The sequence below is a fragment of the Trifolium pratense genome, linkage group LG1 (genome assembly GCF_020283565.1).
Source record: "Trifolium pratense cultivar HEN17-A07 linkage group LG1, ARS_RC_1.1, whole genome shotgun sequence".
NCBI classification, from domain to species: Eukaryota; Viridiplantae; Streptophyta; class Magnoliopsida; order Fabales; family Fabaceae; genus Trifolium; species Trifolium pratense.
The window spans coordinates 36,489,939-36,503,054 of NC_060059.1; the positions used below are offsets into that span (position 1 = coordinate 36,489,939).

At 34.8% G+C, this 13,116-nt stretch overlaps 1 protein-coding gene and 1 pseudogene across 9 annotated transcripts; both read left to right on the forward strand.

Annotated features, from left to right (window-relative positions):
* Nucleotides 1–1,214, forward strand: LOC123893437 (annotated as a pseudogene).
* An 845-nt stretch (nucleotides 1,215–2,059) lies between these two features.
* LOC123902909 (protein FAM135A-like) lies at nucleotides 2,060–12,761 on the forward strand. 9 transcript variants are annotated; one of them, XM_045952735.1, is made up of 16 exons: nucleotides 2,060–2,178; nucleotides 2,977–3,354; nucleotides 3,442–3,527; nucleotides 6,089–6,243; nucleotides 7,962–8,026; nucleotides 8,149–8,343; nucleotides 8,496–8,550; nucleotides 8,894–9,139; nucleotides 9,244–9,377; nucleotides 9,640–9,829; nucleotides 9,954–10,013; nucleotides 10,091–10,345; nucleotides 11,096–11,354; nucleotides 11,428–11,633; nucleotides 11,920–11,967; nucleotides 12,179–12,761. In XM_045952735.1, the coding sequence occupies exons 2-16, from the start codon at nucleotides 3,251–3,253 to the stop codon at nucleotides 12,467–12,469; spliced, it is 2,349 nt and encodes a 782-aa protein (XP_045808691.1). In that variant the 5' UTR covers nucleotides 2,060–2,178; nucleotides 2,977–3,250; the 3' UTR covers nucleotides 12,470–12,761. The 9 variants fall into 9 exon arrangements, with proteins under 9 accessions (XP_045808691.1, XP_045808686.1, XP_045808692.1 ...); XM_045952730.1 differs by having other exon boundaries at nucleotides 2,061–2,178; nucleotides 11,917–11,967; XM_045952733.1 differs by having other exon boundaries at nucleotides 2,068–2,178; nucleotides 2,983–3,354; nucleotides 11,917–11,967.
* Nucleotides 12,762–13,116: the final 355 nt, after the last annotated feature.

Genomic DNA, 13,116 nt, shown 5'->3' on the forward strand with positions numbered 1-13,116 from the left:
ATGTCATTGGAGTCGAATATGGAGAATTTGGTGGTTGCGACAAATGAAAAGGTTAACAAACATATACCTATCGATCTTGCCTTCTTTGTTCTATCAAAATTATCTGTGAAATCTTTAAAGCGTTTTGGATGTGTGTGTGCAAATCTTGGGCCCTTTTATTTGAAAATCCTCATTTTATGAACATATATCGCAACAATTTTATTATTAATAGCAATTCTTACTGTGATGATACTTTTCTCCTTCTACAAGAGCCGCCTTATTTTCGTGAACATCCTGTGATGTATTTGCTTTCTGGTGAGAAATTTGAGAACATAGTCAAAATAGATTTACCGCCTCCATTTTATGAGGATCATCATGATATTCATATTTTAGGCTCGGTTAGTGTCAATGGGACTCTTTGTCTCAAACAGGAAAGCAAATTTGTATTATGGAACCCAATCACTGAGGAATTCAAGGTCATTCCACCTAGCCCTATTGAGTTTGAGCCATCTTATTTAGATCTTTTATGGGATATACATGGATTTGGGTATGACCATGTTAGAGATGACTATAAATTAATTCGGAAAATTGTATATTATTTTCCTCTAATTGAGTCTCTTTTTGATCATCTTGGTGTGGAACAACCATGGAATGCCCCCTATTGGGAGATATACAGTATGAGAAGTAATTGTTGGAAAAAACTTGATGTCAAATTACCTCGTTATGTTTTGAAAATACATTGTCCTCGACTATACATGGATGGAATGTGTCATTGGTATGGTGCAAATGAAGCAACTATGATTACAGAATCTCTGGTGTCATTTGACTTTGTAAATGAGGTATTCATTACAACTCTCATACCCTCGTATTGCAAGAACAACAATCCTTATTTTGAATTGGTGCACTTGATTGTGTTAAATGGATCTGTTGCTTTCATCTCTAATTACGCAGAATCAACTGCTTTTCATATATCAATTTTGGGAGAATTTAGTGTAAAAGAATCATGGACTAAACTGTTTACTGTTGATATCTTACCTTCTGTTGAACGTCCTATCGAACCAAAGAAGAAGGACATTATATTCTTCGAAAGAAAAAGAGAAGGTGAAGGACTATCCTGGTTTAATTTGAATGCCAAAATACTTGAGTCTGAGGAGCTTAATTTGAAAGGACAAATGGCTCATTGTAAAGTAGCAATTTATAAAAGAAATCTTCTTTCACATTGGAAGATTAAATGATTAATTATTGTTACTTGTGGTTATTATAATTTTACCTTGTTTACAAAGTGGATTTTCAGGTCTGCATATTATGAATATTATCATGTACACATGACATATCAAGAAACTATTTGATAATATGAATCTTCTTGTAACAAATTTATTTTAAAGGTTTTACTCCATTCTAATTTTTGAGTTGATATATTGTTTCCATTTCAATTTATATGACTGATCTTATACCTTTATTGGATCACATGTATGTATAATTTGCTTTTAACTATCATGTCATGTAGATGTATAATTGTCTTGATGTATCAACCTTTGAGAAAAATATGCAACTATCATAGAACTTCCACATTTTTTTTCTTTCTAGTTTCCTTTGTTATGTATTTTGCACTATGTAATAGGGGAGAGTTGTCCATACTTAAACTCATATTTAAATTTTATTTTATTTAATGACCCTCCCTCCATTCATGCTTATATCTCAAACAAATTTAGGAATAAACTTTGATACCAGCTTAGAATTTTGGATCGGACTTAACCCAACTTTACAAAATCGATTTGTAAGGTGTTGACTATTTCTACTTATAAACTCATGTGTAGACTTTTTGTTACCAATCATTAGATGGTTTAGTGGTGATTGACGCTGAAATTGATAGGGAAAACAACGGTTCGAATCTTCACATTTACGATCAGGAGAGAGCTCAAATCACTTGATTGATGTCAGAACTGATATCTAAAATTAAACTGGCAGGTAAATAAATAAATTAGTAAATGTTAAACAATGTGTCGCAATTTTTAATTTTGGAAAGAAGCAATTATTAAACGAATTATATTTATCTAGGAGTAACACAAAAAATTAAATTAAATTATCAAAATAATTACATTTGTTTTCTTTTCTTATTATCATTTTCTTAGCAGCCGAATTCACGTAACCATAAACCCTAGCAAGCAATTACCGCGCATTCCCTTTTCCCAATTTCAGGTTTCATTTTCCATTCCTCTTTAAATTCTTTCATTTTTTTATCGTTTCTATTCAACTTTTGTTGCCAAAATTCAAAATTTTCATGCAAATTCGTTTTGTTATTCCATTTTGTGTACACAAAATTGTGCTCCAATTAGTTAATCATAATTCAACTTGTTTATGATATTTTTTTTAGCTTAAATTCATAATCTTGAATTACTTATTGATAGGGTAGGTTGCAAAACCTTTTCACCTTAAAATTGACCTCATTTTATCTGCTTTATAAATTATGTAAATTGTACTCAGTTCCATAATTCTGACAAAGAAACAAAAACAAGTAATTGCAGTTTTGATTTCTACATTATAGAAACGTTTGTGGATTCAACAAGTATTATATTTGTATGTATCTTAGTATGAATTAATGTCACTAAATATTGTTTTTACATTACCAACAATGAATTGGTCCAAGTGGTAAAGGAACTGGGCCCGTTAAGCGACCATGGATTCCATCCGTGGTTCTTGTGTATAGAAAAAGTTCGGTTGAGAGAATAGAATAGAACCCACCTTTTGTACCCCGTAGGTTCTCAAATGGAGATTAGTCACCGCTAAAAAATGGTGGAAACTTCGTACCTATAACATTAGTAACCTAAAAAAATAATATTGTTTCTGCATCCAATTGTATATGACATGTATTATGCATGCATGTTCATGCGATGCAATTGATTCTTTCAAAAGTTGGCTATTGTCAATGCCTTTGATCAAGTATTGTTCTTTACAATTTCGCATTTGATCGTGTGCTATTATTATCCTTATTTGTAGCTGCAGCCTGCAGGTGACCGTGGAAAGTGCTGAGAGTGAATGTTAGAATTTACAATCTAGTGTTTCATTTATGCAGATGGTTAATTAGATAAATAATTAGCAGCCCTTGATAGGTTTGATAAGATCTGAACTGAAAGTCTGAAAGGGACTTGGATTTGGTGCTTATTAAGACTTAAGAGACAGGAGAAAAGCGTATTTTGATCGGTTATTGTTTGATATAATTCTGCAATAAGTAAACAAGACAATTTGGGAAGTAGTGTGGCTATCTGATGTAATGCCACACTCTTCTAAGGTCAGGCTGGTTGGCATGTTTGAAGCTGTGCAGGAGATTGCAATCTACATTCATAGGTTTCACAATCTGGACCTTTTCAGTCAGGGGTACTTATCCATTTCTATTTTCTTCTTTCCATTTTTTTTGTGAAGTCATGGTTAACTCAACTGACATGCATATCTTGTTTTATCTAGATGGTATCAGATTAAAGTTACTATGAGATGGGAGGACAGTGAAAATATATTTTTTGGAATTCCAGCTAGAGTTGTTCAATATGAAGGTAATTTTTCATGATTATGTTCAATATACTCAGGTTGTTGAGGAAACTGGGTAAGATATTTTATTTTTCTGTGGTTATTGCTTTCAATAGAATCTTTGACATCACTATGTTTAATGTTGTACAGTATTATTTGGATTTCTATGTATATTTTGTTTCTGTCATTTAGGCTTAAGCTTTCATCTACACAATCATTATTTTGGAAAAGCATGTTCTGTAGTTTAGGAAATTCGTAAATTTGAGGTATATGATTTTGCAATACTTCGAATATTATCATTCATGACCATTGAGAGGATTTCCATCATGCAATTTAAACACTTTACCCCGTTTGGATTACATTTGAATAGGGAAATGGAAGGCAAAGAGGGGAAGGGAAACTAGTTCCTATATTTGGATTTTGGAAGTTTAAAATTATATAGGAAAGGAACGTTTTTCCCTCTCTATTCTCTGCAAATGTGTAATTTTTTTTCCTCTCAGAATCACAATGGAATGAAATGGGAGGAACTGAAGTGTTTTACATATCAAAATCGCAGCTGTCAATCCCTGGTAACGGTGCATAGCAGCTGACCCCAAAAACACTTCAGCGATGTAGCGCATAGAATGATTGCTATTCTAAAATATTTTATACATATGAAATAATTAATATTATTCTAAAAGACTAGATTAGATGAAAGAAGCAACACTGACTGGTTATCACATGCTAGTTCCATAAGACTATCCTCGCAAAAATGCAACTTCTGTGTTAAGTGTCTCAATCACATGATAAGATATATTTGTTAAACCGTGAAGGTTTAAGGAAAATTGAGCAGTTTGATTCACATCAGGTCATCCCAAATTGCTGTAAAACCCTTCTGAGTCGACCAAACCTATCTTGAGGGGATTGTTTCATACTAAGACTCTTGCAGTTTACACACAAGACTAGACTCTATCTGAGAAACAAATCCAGGGGTTACTGGATGAATAAACCAAAAAGCAACAGTTGCACACGAGGAGGAATAACACACCTTGGAAATTTAACCAACTAAACCTGGAATGCAATAACAAGTATTGATGACAGGGACCAAAAAACCAAAGAAATTGTAATCCAAAATGAACCACAAGTTGGCAGGAATCTCAAGCAAACTAGAAGAGGTTGGTGAGTTGAATAGAACTGGCAGTGCAGTAAACTTTCTACTGGACAGTGGCACATGTACCCCATGCACTGGCAAAACCACTGCACAAAATTGCTCGTGAGAGCACGTGATTCATTCTTCGACATCGGGAGGACGGTCGACTGGTGACCCCTGATTCAAATGGCGGTGCCCTATTGGACACCCTACAACAAAATAAAAACTACGGTCTCCCCTTTGGCGGCGAGAAAGACTAGACAACTAGGTTTTTTGACTGTTGATCTGATACCATATTATAATTTGGGCTTGGGCCTAACTCAATCAAAAAATAAGCTCATAGGGTGAGAGTTATCCTCCACTTATAACCACTATTCAGACTATATCACTATCTAGTGAAACTGTTAACACTTATTGTCTTGTATCAAGTCTTTCATCAGTAAACCTAAAATAGAGATTGAGTGCCATTTTATTCAAGAAAAGATTCCCTTTAGGGAAATCTGCTAGTTTTGTTTTGTACTTCAAATACCTCAAATAAATCTTCGGGCTACTAGGGTAACTTACATGTAAAAGGAGTGTTGATTAATGTGAATTTACCTTGTTCTTTGTCTACAGATACATTTATCCCTAAGTTTAGGAAATCCAAAGAAACTAAGTGATCTGATTTTTCAATACTTTCAATATCTTAGAATTTCAGCTAGGCCCAACTAAACCCCAAAACTTGGCGTGAGGGATGAGAATTGTCCATGTTTTATAAGATTACTTTGGTCATATCACTAGTTGATACAAGATTTCAAAACACCATCATCACACACAAGATTGGACGACTGGAGATATACAAGACTGGACATGAACGGGTGTCCCGGTAACAGTTCAATGATAGGCTCTGATGGGACACTAAAGGCAATCTAGGGTTGGTCACAACAAAGGTGGGTAAGATTTTGATTCGGAAGCAGAGCCTACCATGTTGAGAGCTCTAGTACTATCTTAGAATTTGGGTTAGGCCTAACTCAACAACAAAATCTAGCACAATGTATGAGGATTACAACCCTTATTAGGACTATGTTGGCCATATCACTAGTTTCTGTGAGATCTCACCGCATAAATTAACGGGGAATGGCAGAATTTCTCTCAAGCATTTTAAAACACTTCAGAGTTTCAACTTTGAAGTGTTATTAACCCAAGATATCACAGATAAACTAAATATATCCTTTTGTATAATGAAATTTGAAACTTGAATCCCTAAATAGTTCAAAAAGCGGATTAGGGAGCTATTTAACCTGTGACTGTTTACACCATAAATGTGGATTGCATTACGATTTTCCGAGGATCTTTTATTCAATGCATGAGATTGTGGTATCTTGTTGTTTGTCTATCATGAAACGGCCTTCTTTACTTGATGCATTTTTTTGGTTCACCTAATATACCTGATGTGGTAGAAATTTTTATGTTCTACAGATCCTGATCTAGGTCCTGGCAGTTTACATGGTATTTGGAGAATCGATGATACAGACAACAGTTTCTCAACACAGCCTTTTCGGATAAAATATGCCAGGCAGGATGTTCATTTATGTATGATGGTCTCGTTTAATTTATCTCTTAGTAGATATCAGGTGATAATCTCTCTTATTTTCTTATTATTTTACGGGGTACTGAGGGGAAAGGAAATATTATGAGATGGTATTATGGTAATTGTATATTAGGTGCTAAGTTATCTGGTAGGAAGACCTCTAGGTCAGATACCGGACTGACGAGGCTGGCATCTATAATATATTCCTAAAAATTGTTTAGTTTACACTCTCTAGCATACTCTTACCACATACAAATTTAGATTTTTATTTTTTACAATAACTGTATAATGTTCAATTATGAAGTTGTTTGATCTGTTTTGTCGATCCCACCTAGTGGGATATGACTTAGTTGTTGTTAGACTACTGCTGAGAGCAGCGCCTACAGCTGGGCTGAGCTAAAAGGGCCAAATATAATAAATACAACAATAACATTTGTATAAAAACAGTTCTCCTGGCACACATTATATTTTGGGCTTAGGGCTCAATTCAACTCCACAAAACTGGCTAGTAAGGTGACTATTGTCCAATCCTTATGAGCACTATCTAGTTAGAATAACAGTGATCTCAACCAATACACGCCCTACGTACTCAAGATTGGCCATATTGAAACATGGACAAATGCGGGTGGAATAATAGAGATCTTTGTCCAATAACAGGTATAGGAGAGACTTTGATACCATGTTATAATATAAGCTTGGTGCCTAACTTAACCTCAGAAAATCTACTCGTAAATAGAGATCTCTCTAAATTTGATAAGGCCTCGTGAGATAAATTCACAATTGCAACAGACATTTAAATATTTTCAATTTCAAAATGCATAATACACGTGACTTTTATTATTATTGTGTAAAGGCTTGTTAACAAAGCAAAGGCCTCTAACCTACCAAATGCAAGCCAATCCTTATATATCAAAACAAGCCATCTAATTAATAAGGGAAACAAGCCTTATAAAAATGCAAAAGATTCTAATAACAATGATCACGATTCATTTTAACACCGCATTTTTTAAGACTCTCAGCTATTAGACCCTCTGTTTTCATGTAAGGTCACCTAATGTATTGCCACGACAACAAGTTGGGTGGTCAAAATTACCGGTTGGTAAAAAGTTGTGAATTGGGGTACAAAAATTGCACAAGTAGAAATGGAGGGAACAAATTGCAGGTTTTGTCAAAATAGAGGGACCAAAGCTGCTTTTAAGCCTAAAACCTATATTCATTTTGGGGTATTTTAGGAATGACGTCTTTGAATAGAGTGAAAGTAGTTAAAGTTGCTTACAAGACCACCAAATATGAGTATCTTTTTGCTTATATCTGAGATCAGAGGAAATAGATAAAAACTCAACAACTAGCTGTGACGACTAGTGAGAGGGTGAAATATGATGACATGAGTGGGGCAAAGTGAGAAATGTTATAATGTTTTTTAATTTCAAAATTCCTAAAATACCCAGATTAAAAAGCACCAACATTTGAATTTTAAGGGCTTTTTGGAATTTTCGATCATATTATGAGGTGCAGTGCTATAGCGGCAGCCACTGTTTTGGTAACTATAGCTGCCACTGCACTAAACTGCTTTGCTACTGCATGTATTGTAGTGGCCAGGGGCTGCTCCACTACGCTATAGTGCACTATTGACAATACTGATAATAACAGATTCAGTTTTCAGAAAATTCTTTTGTTCTTTCTCTCATTCTACTTTCTGTCACTTTCTTTCGGATACTCTTTTCCAAATATTTAACTATGTTACACGATTCTAAACTTCAGGGTTTACCTACTACTGCTGTTATTTTGAAGTTCGAGCTTATGTATGCTCCCCCGGTTGAAAATGGGTGAGTGATTCAAGTTCTATATACTTATTGGCATATTAGTATGGATCCCAAAACACATGTTTGTTCTTTCTGATTGATATATCCTTAGTGAAATCTGACTGAGTGAAGTTCACCATCTACAGTACTGAATTGCAAGATGCTCTGGATCCTTACCCTGCTTCTGTCCATGAATTCCGAATTCCTCCTAAAGCTCTTTTAGGACTGCATTCATATTGTCCTGTACATTTTGATGCTTTACATGCTGCTCTTGTTGATGTCAGTGTACATGTCAGTTTACTGAGAGCTCCCCCTTATCCATCTGCATTGAAGGTACCCAGGTTTGTCCATCTAATTTTCAGTGTGAATCAATTAGATCTTCATTTTGCTATCTTTATTACTTTTTAAATGTTCAGTAGAACAGATTTGTTTGCAACTTCATCTATGCATCTTTTGATTACATAGAGTAACATGTTTATATTCTCCGTTTCAGCAATTCTCACAATTCTGAAGTCGTCGTAGATAAAAGTTATGACACATTGAACCACGTATGCTCTAACATTGATTGTTTCTTTCTGGGAATCACAATTAAAGTGCTGATCATTTTGGCTTTGTTCAAAATATTTACAACAAATGTTTCTTTGAATTATTTCATGTTTGTGTTCTTCGCTTTATTACACAAAGAGGTTTCTAGAAATCTTGTATTTTGCATGATGATCATGCATATTTTCTGCTAGTGTTGTCTTATTGGATCCAAGTTTGCATGGTCAAAGGTGGAGAGTTTGTAAATGTTTTGTTTTGGTATTCGGGTAACCGCAGCTTATATTCTTATTTTTATATTTGTTTAGACGTTTCTTTTGGAATTAACTCATGCTTTATGCGACTAACCAGGGCTTGGAAGAAGTTGCCTCTGTAGATTTGGAAAATGTAATGCTTCTTAAGACATTATTAATGGCTCGTGATATATTACTTGAAGAATTACAAAAACTTAGCAAAGCAGTTAATCAGACTATTGAGATTTCAGAGTTTCAGTCAAAGTTGAACAATGATAAAATATTAAAATTTGTTGTGCAAGCAAATCGGTTTGCAACAGATGTTGAAATTTTAGCACAAGGAAATCCACAAAATGGTCTAAAGGTCCTTACTTTATACATGCTGCAGAGTATTCCTATTTTGTGTCTCTATTTATATTTTTTTCTTTCTATTTTTATTTATTTATTCATTTTTCTTGTCTTGTACAGAGAGGAAATGATGCTCTGGATCTTCTGATTGCTGAAAAGCTTCGATCCTTGTCAAAGAGTGAGCTGTTGGACTGTTGCCATTCAGTGGGAGACCAATTGTTGTATTTGTGGAACACATTTCTAAAATTCCACAGGTGCTTCTTTTACGTCCAAACCTGATTCAATGTTTCTTCTTTTGCTTCCAATAGTTTTAACAATATTGAGAATAGCCCTTTTGTGGGGCAGCTAAATGATATCATCAAGCATCTTTCTATACTTACTTTCATAAAAATGAGTGTATTTGTCAGTCAGTTAACTGGAACACTATAATTTGTGACCCCTTTCATTGTACATGAGTGTGTATCAAAAATCATTTACCTTATCATGTTTAATCAGCTGATCTATATTTGTTTCTAGAGATAACAAAACAAAGATTCTAGAATTTTTGCGTGATGCTTGGGCTATGGATAGGAAAACAGAATGGTCAATATGGATGGTATATTCTAAGGTAGAGATGCCTCATCATTATATAAACAGTTGGAATGATGAGTTTTCCTATCGTGGGGTGCACAGAAGAGTTTCCAGTTTGTTGAAGTCATCTGATGAGGTGAGTTCTTATATGTTCTTCCATATTTTTATTGTCAGGCATGTTGCTTGGAGAATGAGCTTGAGGAAGTCTTTTATATACATATTATTAACAACTGAATTACTTTTATTCTTAAATTACACAGCCTCTTCAGACTGCAGCTACGCGTGCTGAAGTTCATCGAAAGAGCATTGCACAAATGAGGGTAGTTGTCAATTCATGTGAACAACAAGCTCCTGTTTTACATTTACGTATGGCCTATTAATCGAGTACATTTTTCAGATTAACAACCAATCAATTCAAGACATGCAAATGTTTGGAGATCCTTTGCGTATACCAATTGTGATTGTTGAACGTGTGATGAATGCACCACGGCGCACGATCAGTGAAAATTCATACCTGAGAAATGTCATACTTCCAAATTCACATAATTTTCAAGATGGGCTCAACTCAGTCTCAGACACTGCAAACAAAGAATCTAACCCACAAAGCAATGCTCGTGTGTTGAAGATTGTTGTCTTTGTACATGGGTTTCAGGCAAGTTCTGCACACACGAAATTTTGTATATACAATATCATGCTTTTTGTGTGGGCTATGTGATAGCACCCAAAGGGACCTATTCTATTTCAACAAGCCCACAGAAACTAGTCATACGGTCATGTCTCAATCTTCGCAGTAGCTCTTCCAAATTTGACTTCGTACTCAAGCCATAAGACATATTACTTAGGTTTTGTTTTGGAATTAGGAGGGAACGGATTTGGGGGAGGGAAAGAGAGTGGAGGAAGGCTTATGACCAACATTTTCTTTGTTTTGAGAATGTTGTTTATAGAGGAAATGTTTTTGGGGAATCTTTCAAGCCCTCCAAAATCATCTCCCAATTCATTTTTTTGAGTTCCCCCAGATTGGGTTATTTTAGCCCCATCCCATGGAGCCAAATAAACCCGGCGCAAGGTGCAGGACCGTCCTTCCTTGCCCTTTCCTCCTCACTTTTCCCTCAAACCCCTCTCCTCCCAACTCCCAAATTACCCCTTACAGATCTCAATCTATTATTAACAAAATCACATTGTCCATGTCATGAAGATTAAAAAGGTAACTGCCAAACACGACTCTGCTCTTATATCTAGGCTTGGGGAGGGCTACTAGAGAATTACTACAAAGAAAAATATAGAAATATTAACACTCTCTCTCTCTCTCTCTCTCACTCTCACACACACATGCGCGCTCGCAAATCATCTTATTGTTGAAAGTTGGTTGAATGCTTATTCTCAGTGTCTGAAAATATTGTAGGGGCATCATCTGGATCTACGACTTATTCGAAATCAATGGCTTTTGATAGATCCGAAGGTAGAAGTTCTGATGTCACAGGCTAATGAAGATAAAACATCAGGCGACTTCAGAGAAATGGGACAAAGGCTATCGCAGGAAGTGATTTCCTTTGTTAAAAAGAAAATGGATAAAGCATCAAAATATGGAAATTTGGGAGATATTAGACTCAGTTTCGTTGGACATTCTATTGGGAACCTCATTATAAGAACAGCAATAGCTGGTAGGTCAAACTCTTAGAATTAAACGTGTTCATCCATTTGACATTCTGTGCTAACTTTATTCCAACATTGCAGAGAGCACGATGGAGCCATTTCTAAGATACTTACATACATATGTCTCGTTGTCTGGTCCGCACTTGGGGTATCTTTATAGTTCAAACTCACTCTTTAATTCTGGGCTATGGCTTTTCAAGAAACTAAAAGGCACACAATGCATTCATCAACTCACCTTCACAGATGATCCAGATATTCAAAATACATTTCTCTATAAACTTTGTAAGGTAAGGAAGGTGTTCTACAAAGATTGGGATAAAATGGACACTAAACTCAAAGACTTCAATTAATTGAATAACTCATTTTCTATGTGTGACTGTTCTTGCATACTACACTGTTAGTACCATTTATTGTGCTTTATCTTGCATACCAATTTTTTAAATTGAAAGTTTAGGATGAGAGTTCATTTTACCAAAGTCCAAAAGGCATTGATTATTCATACTTTTATGTGGAATTTAATAAATTTTATGAGGTTCTAATATGGTTATTTTCATTTCTTCCTTTTTACAGCAGAAGACCTTGGATAATTTTAGGCATATAATTTTGCTATCTTCCCCTCAGGTTAGCAATGACTGTTTGTTAGTGGCTGGTCTTTAATATGGGTCTTTAAAATTGAAACTTAATTGATGGATTCTTCTATCGATATACTAATGCATGTGAAACTTATTGATGGATTCTTCTATTAGATAATGTAATACTAGTGTATAATGGATTTTATTTTTCACAAACTAAACCTTTCTGATTTGAAGTTTGTATGATAATGTTTTTTCAGGATGGTTATGTGCCATACCATTCTGCTAGAATAGAATCATGCCAGGCTGCTTCACGTGACAATTCAAAGAAGAGTAGAGTGTTCCTAGAGATGTTGAATGATTGTTTGGACCAAATTCGTGCCAATCCCTCTGAACGTAGAGTATTTATGCGTTGTGATGTCAATTTTGATGCCACTGCCTATGGCAAGAATTTAGACTCTCTAATTGGCCGGGCTGCTCATATCGAGTTTCTGGAGTCTGACATTTTCGCAAGGTTCATAATGTGGTCATTTCCAGAACTATTTCGATAGAATTTCATGTCTTCTTTGCACTCAGATTCACCAAGGCATTCAGATATAACTCAGATTTTAGTCAAATGTTGACATTTTCCTAGGTATGTGTAAGATGGTAGGTTCATTTAGACATCTTAGCTGCATATTAAATTGGCTTCAAGATGTTTATTTGGAACACATTTTTACATAGCTTTAGGAATGGTTGAAAGAAATATTTGTCATGATGTAATTATTTTAGGTTAGGTAGATTAATGTTAATGTGAGTCACCAAAAGTTTTATACAAAGGTTGAAGAAATGGTTATTTATACTGATTGAAATTTTCCATTTTCTCGTGGCGAGTATAAGCTCGCTACTCCACGCCTTTCCCACTGCGTCATGCAACCAATCAGAGTGTGTTACGCGGCTTTGGGGAAAGTAATCCCCTATGAACGTGTGACGCGTGGAACTTGAAAACCACGATGTTATCAGCCACGCTAGCTTAGTGAATTATTTTTATATTAATATTAATATACAACGTGCTGATATTTAAGTTTATTTATTGAGTCAACAAAATTATTTATTATGATAGAATGAGATTTAAAAACTTTTAAATAAAAAGTACATAATTGAATATTAAAATACTTTATGATCTTAATTTATTTAGATTTATTTTCAAAATTAATTA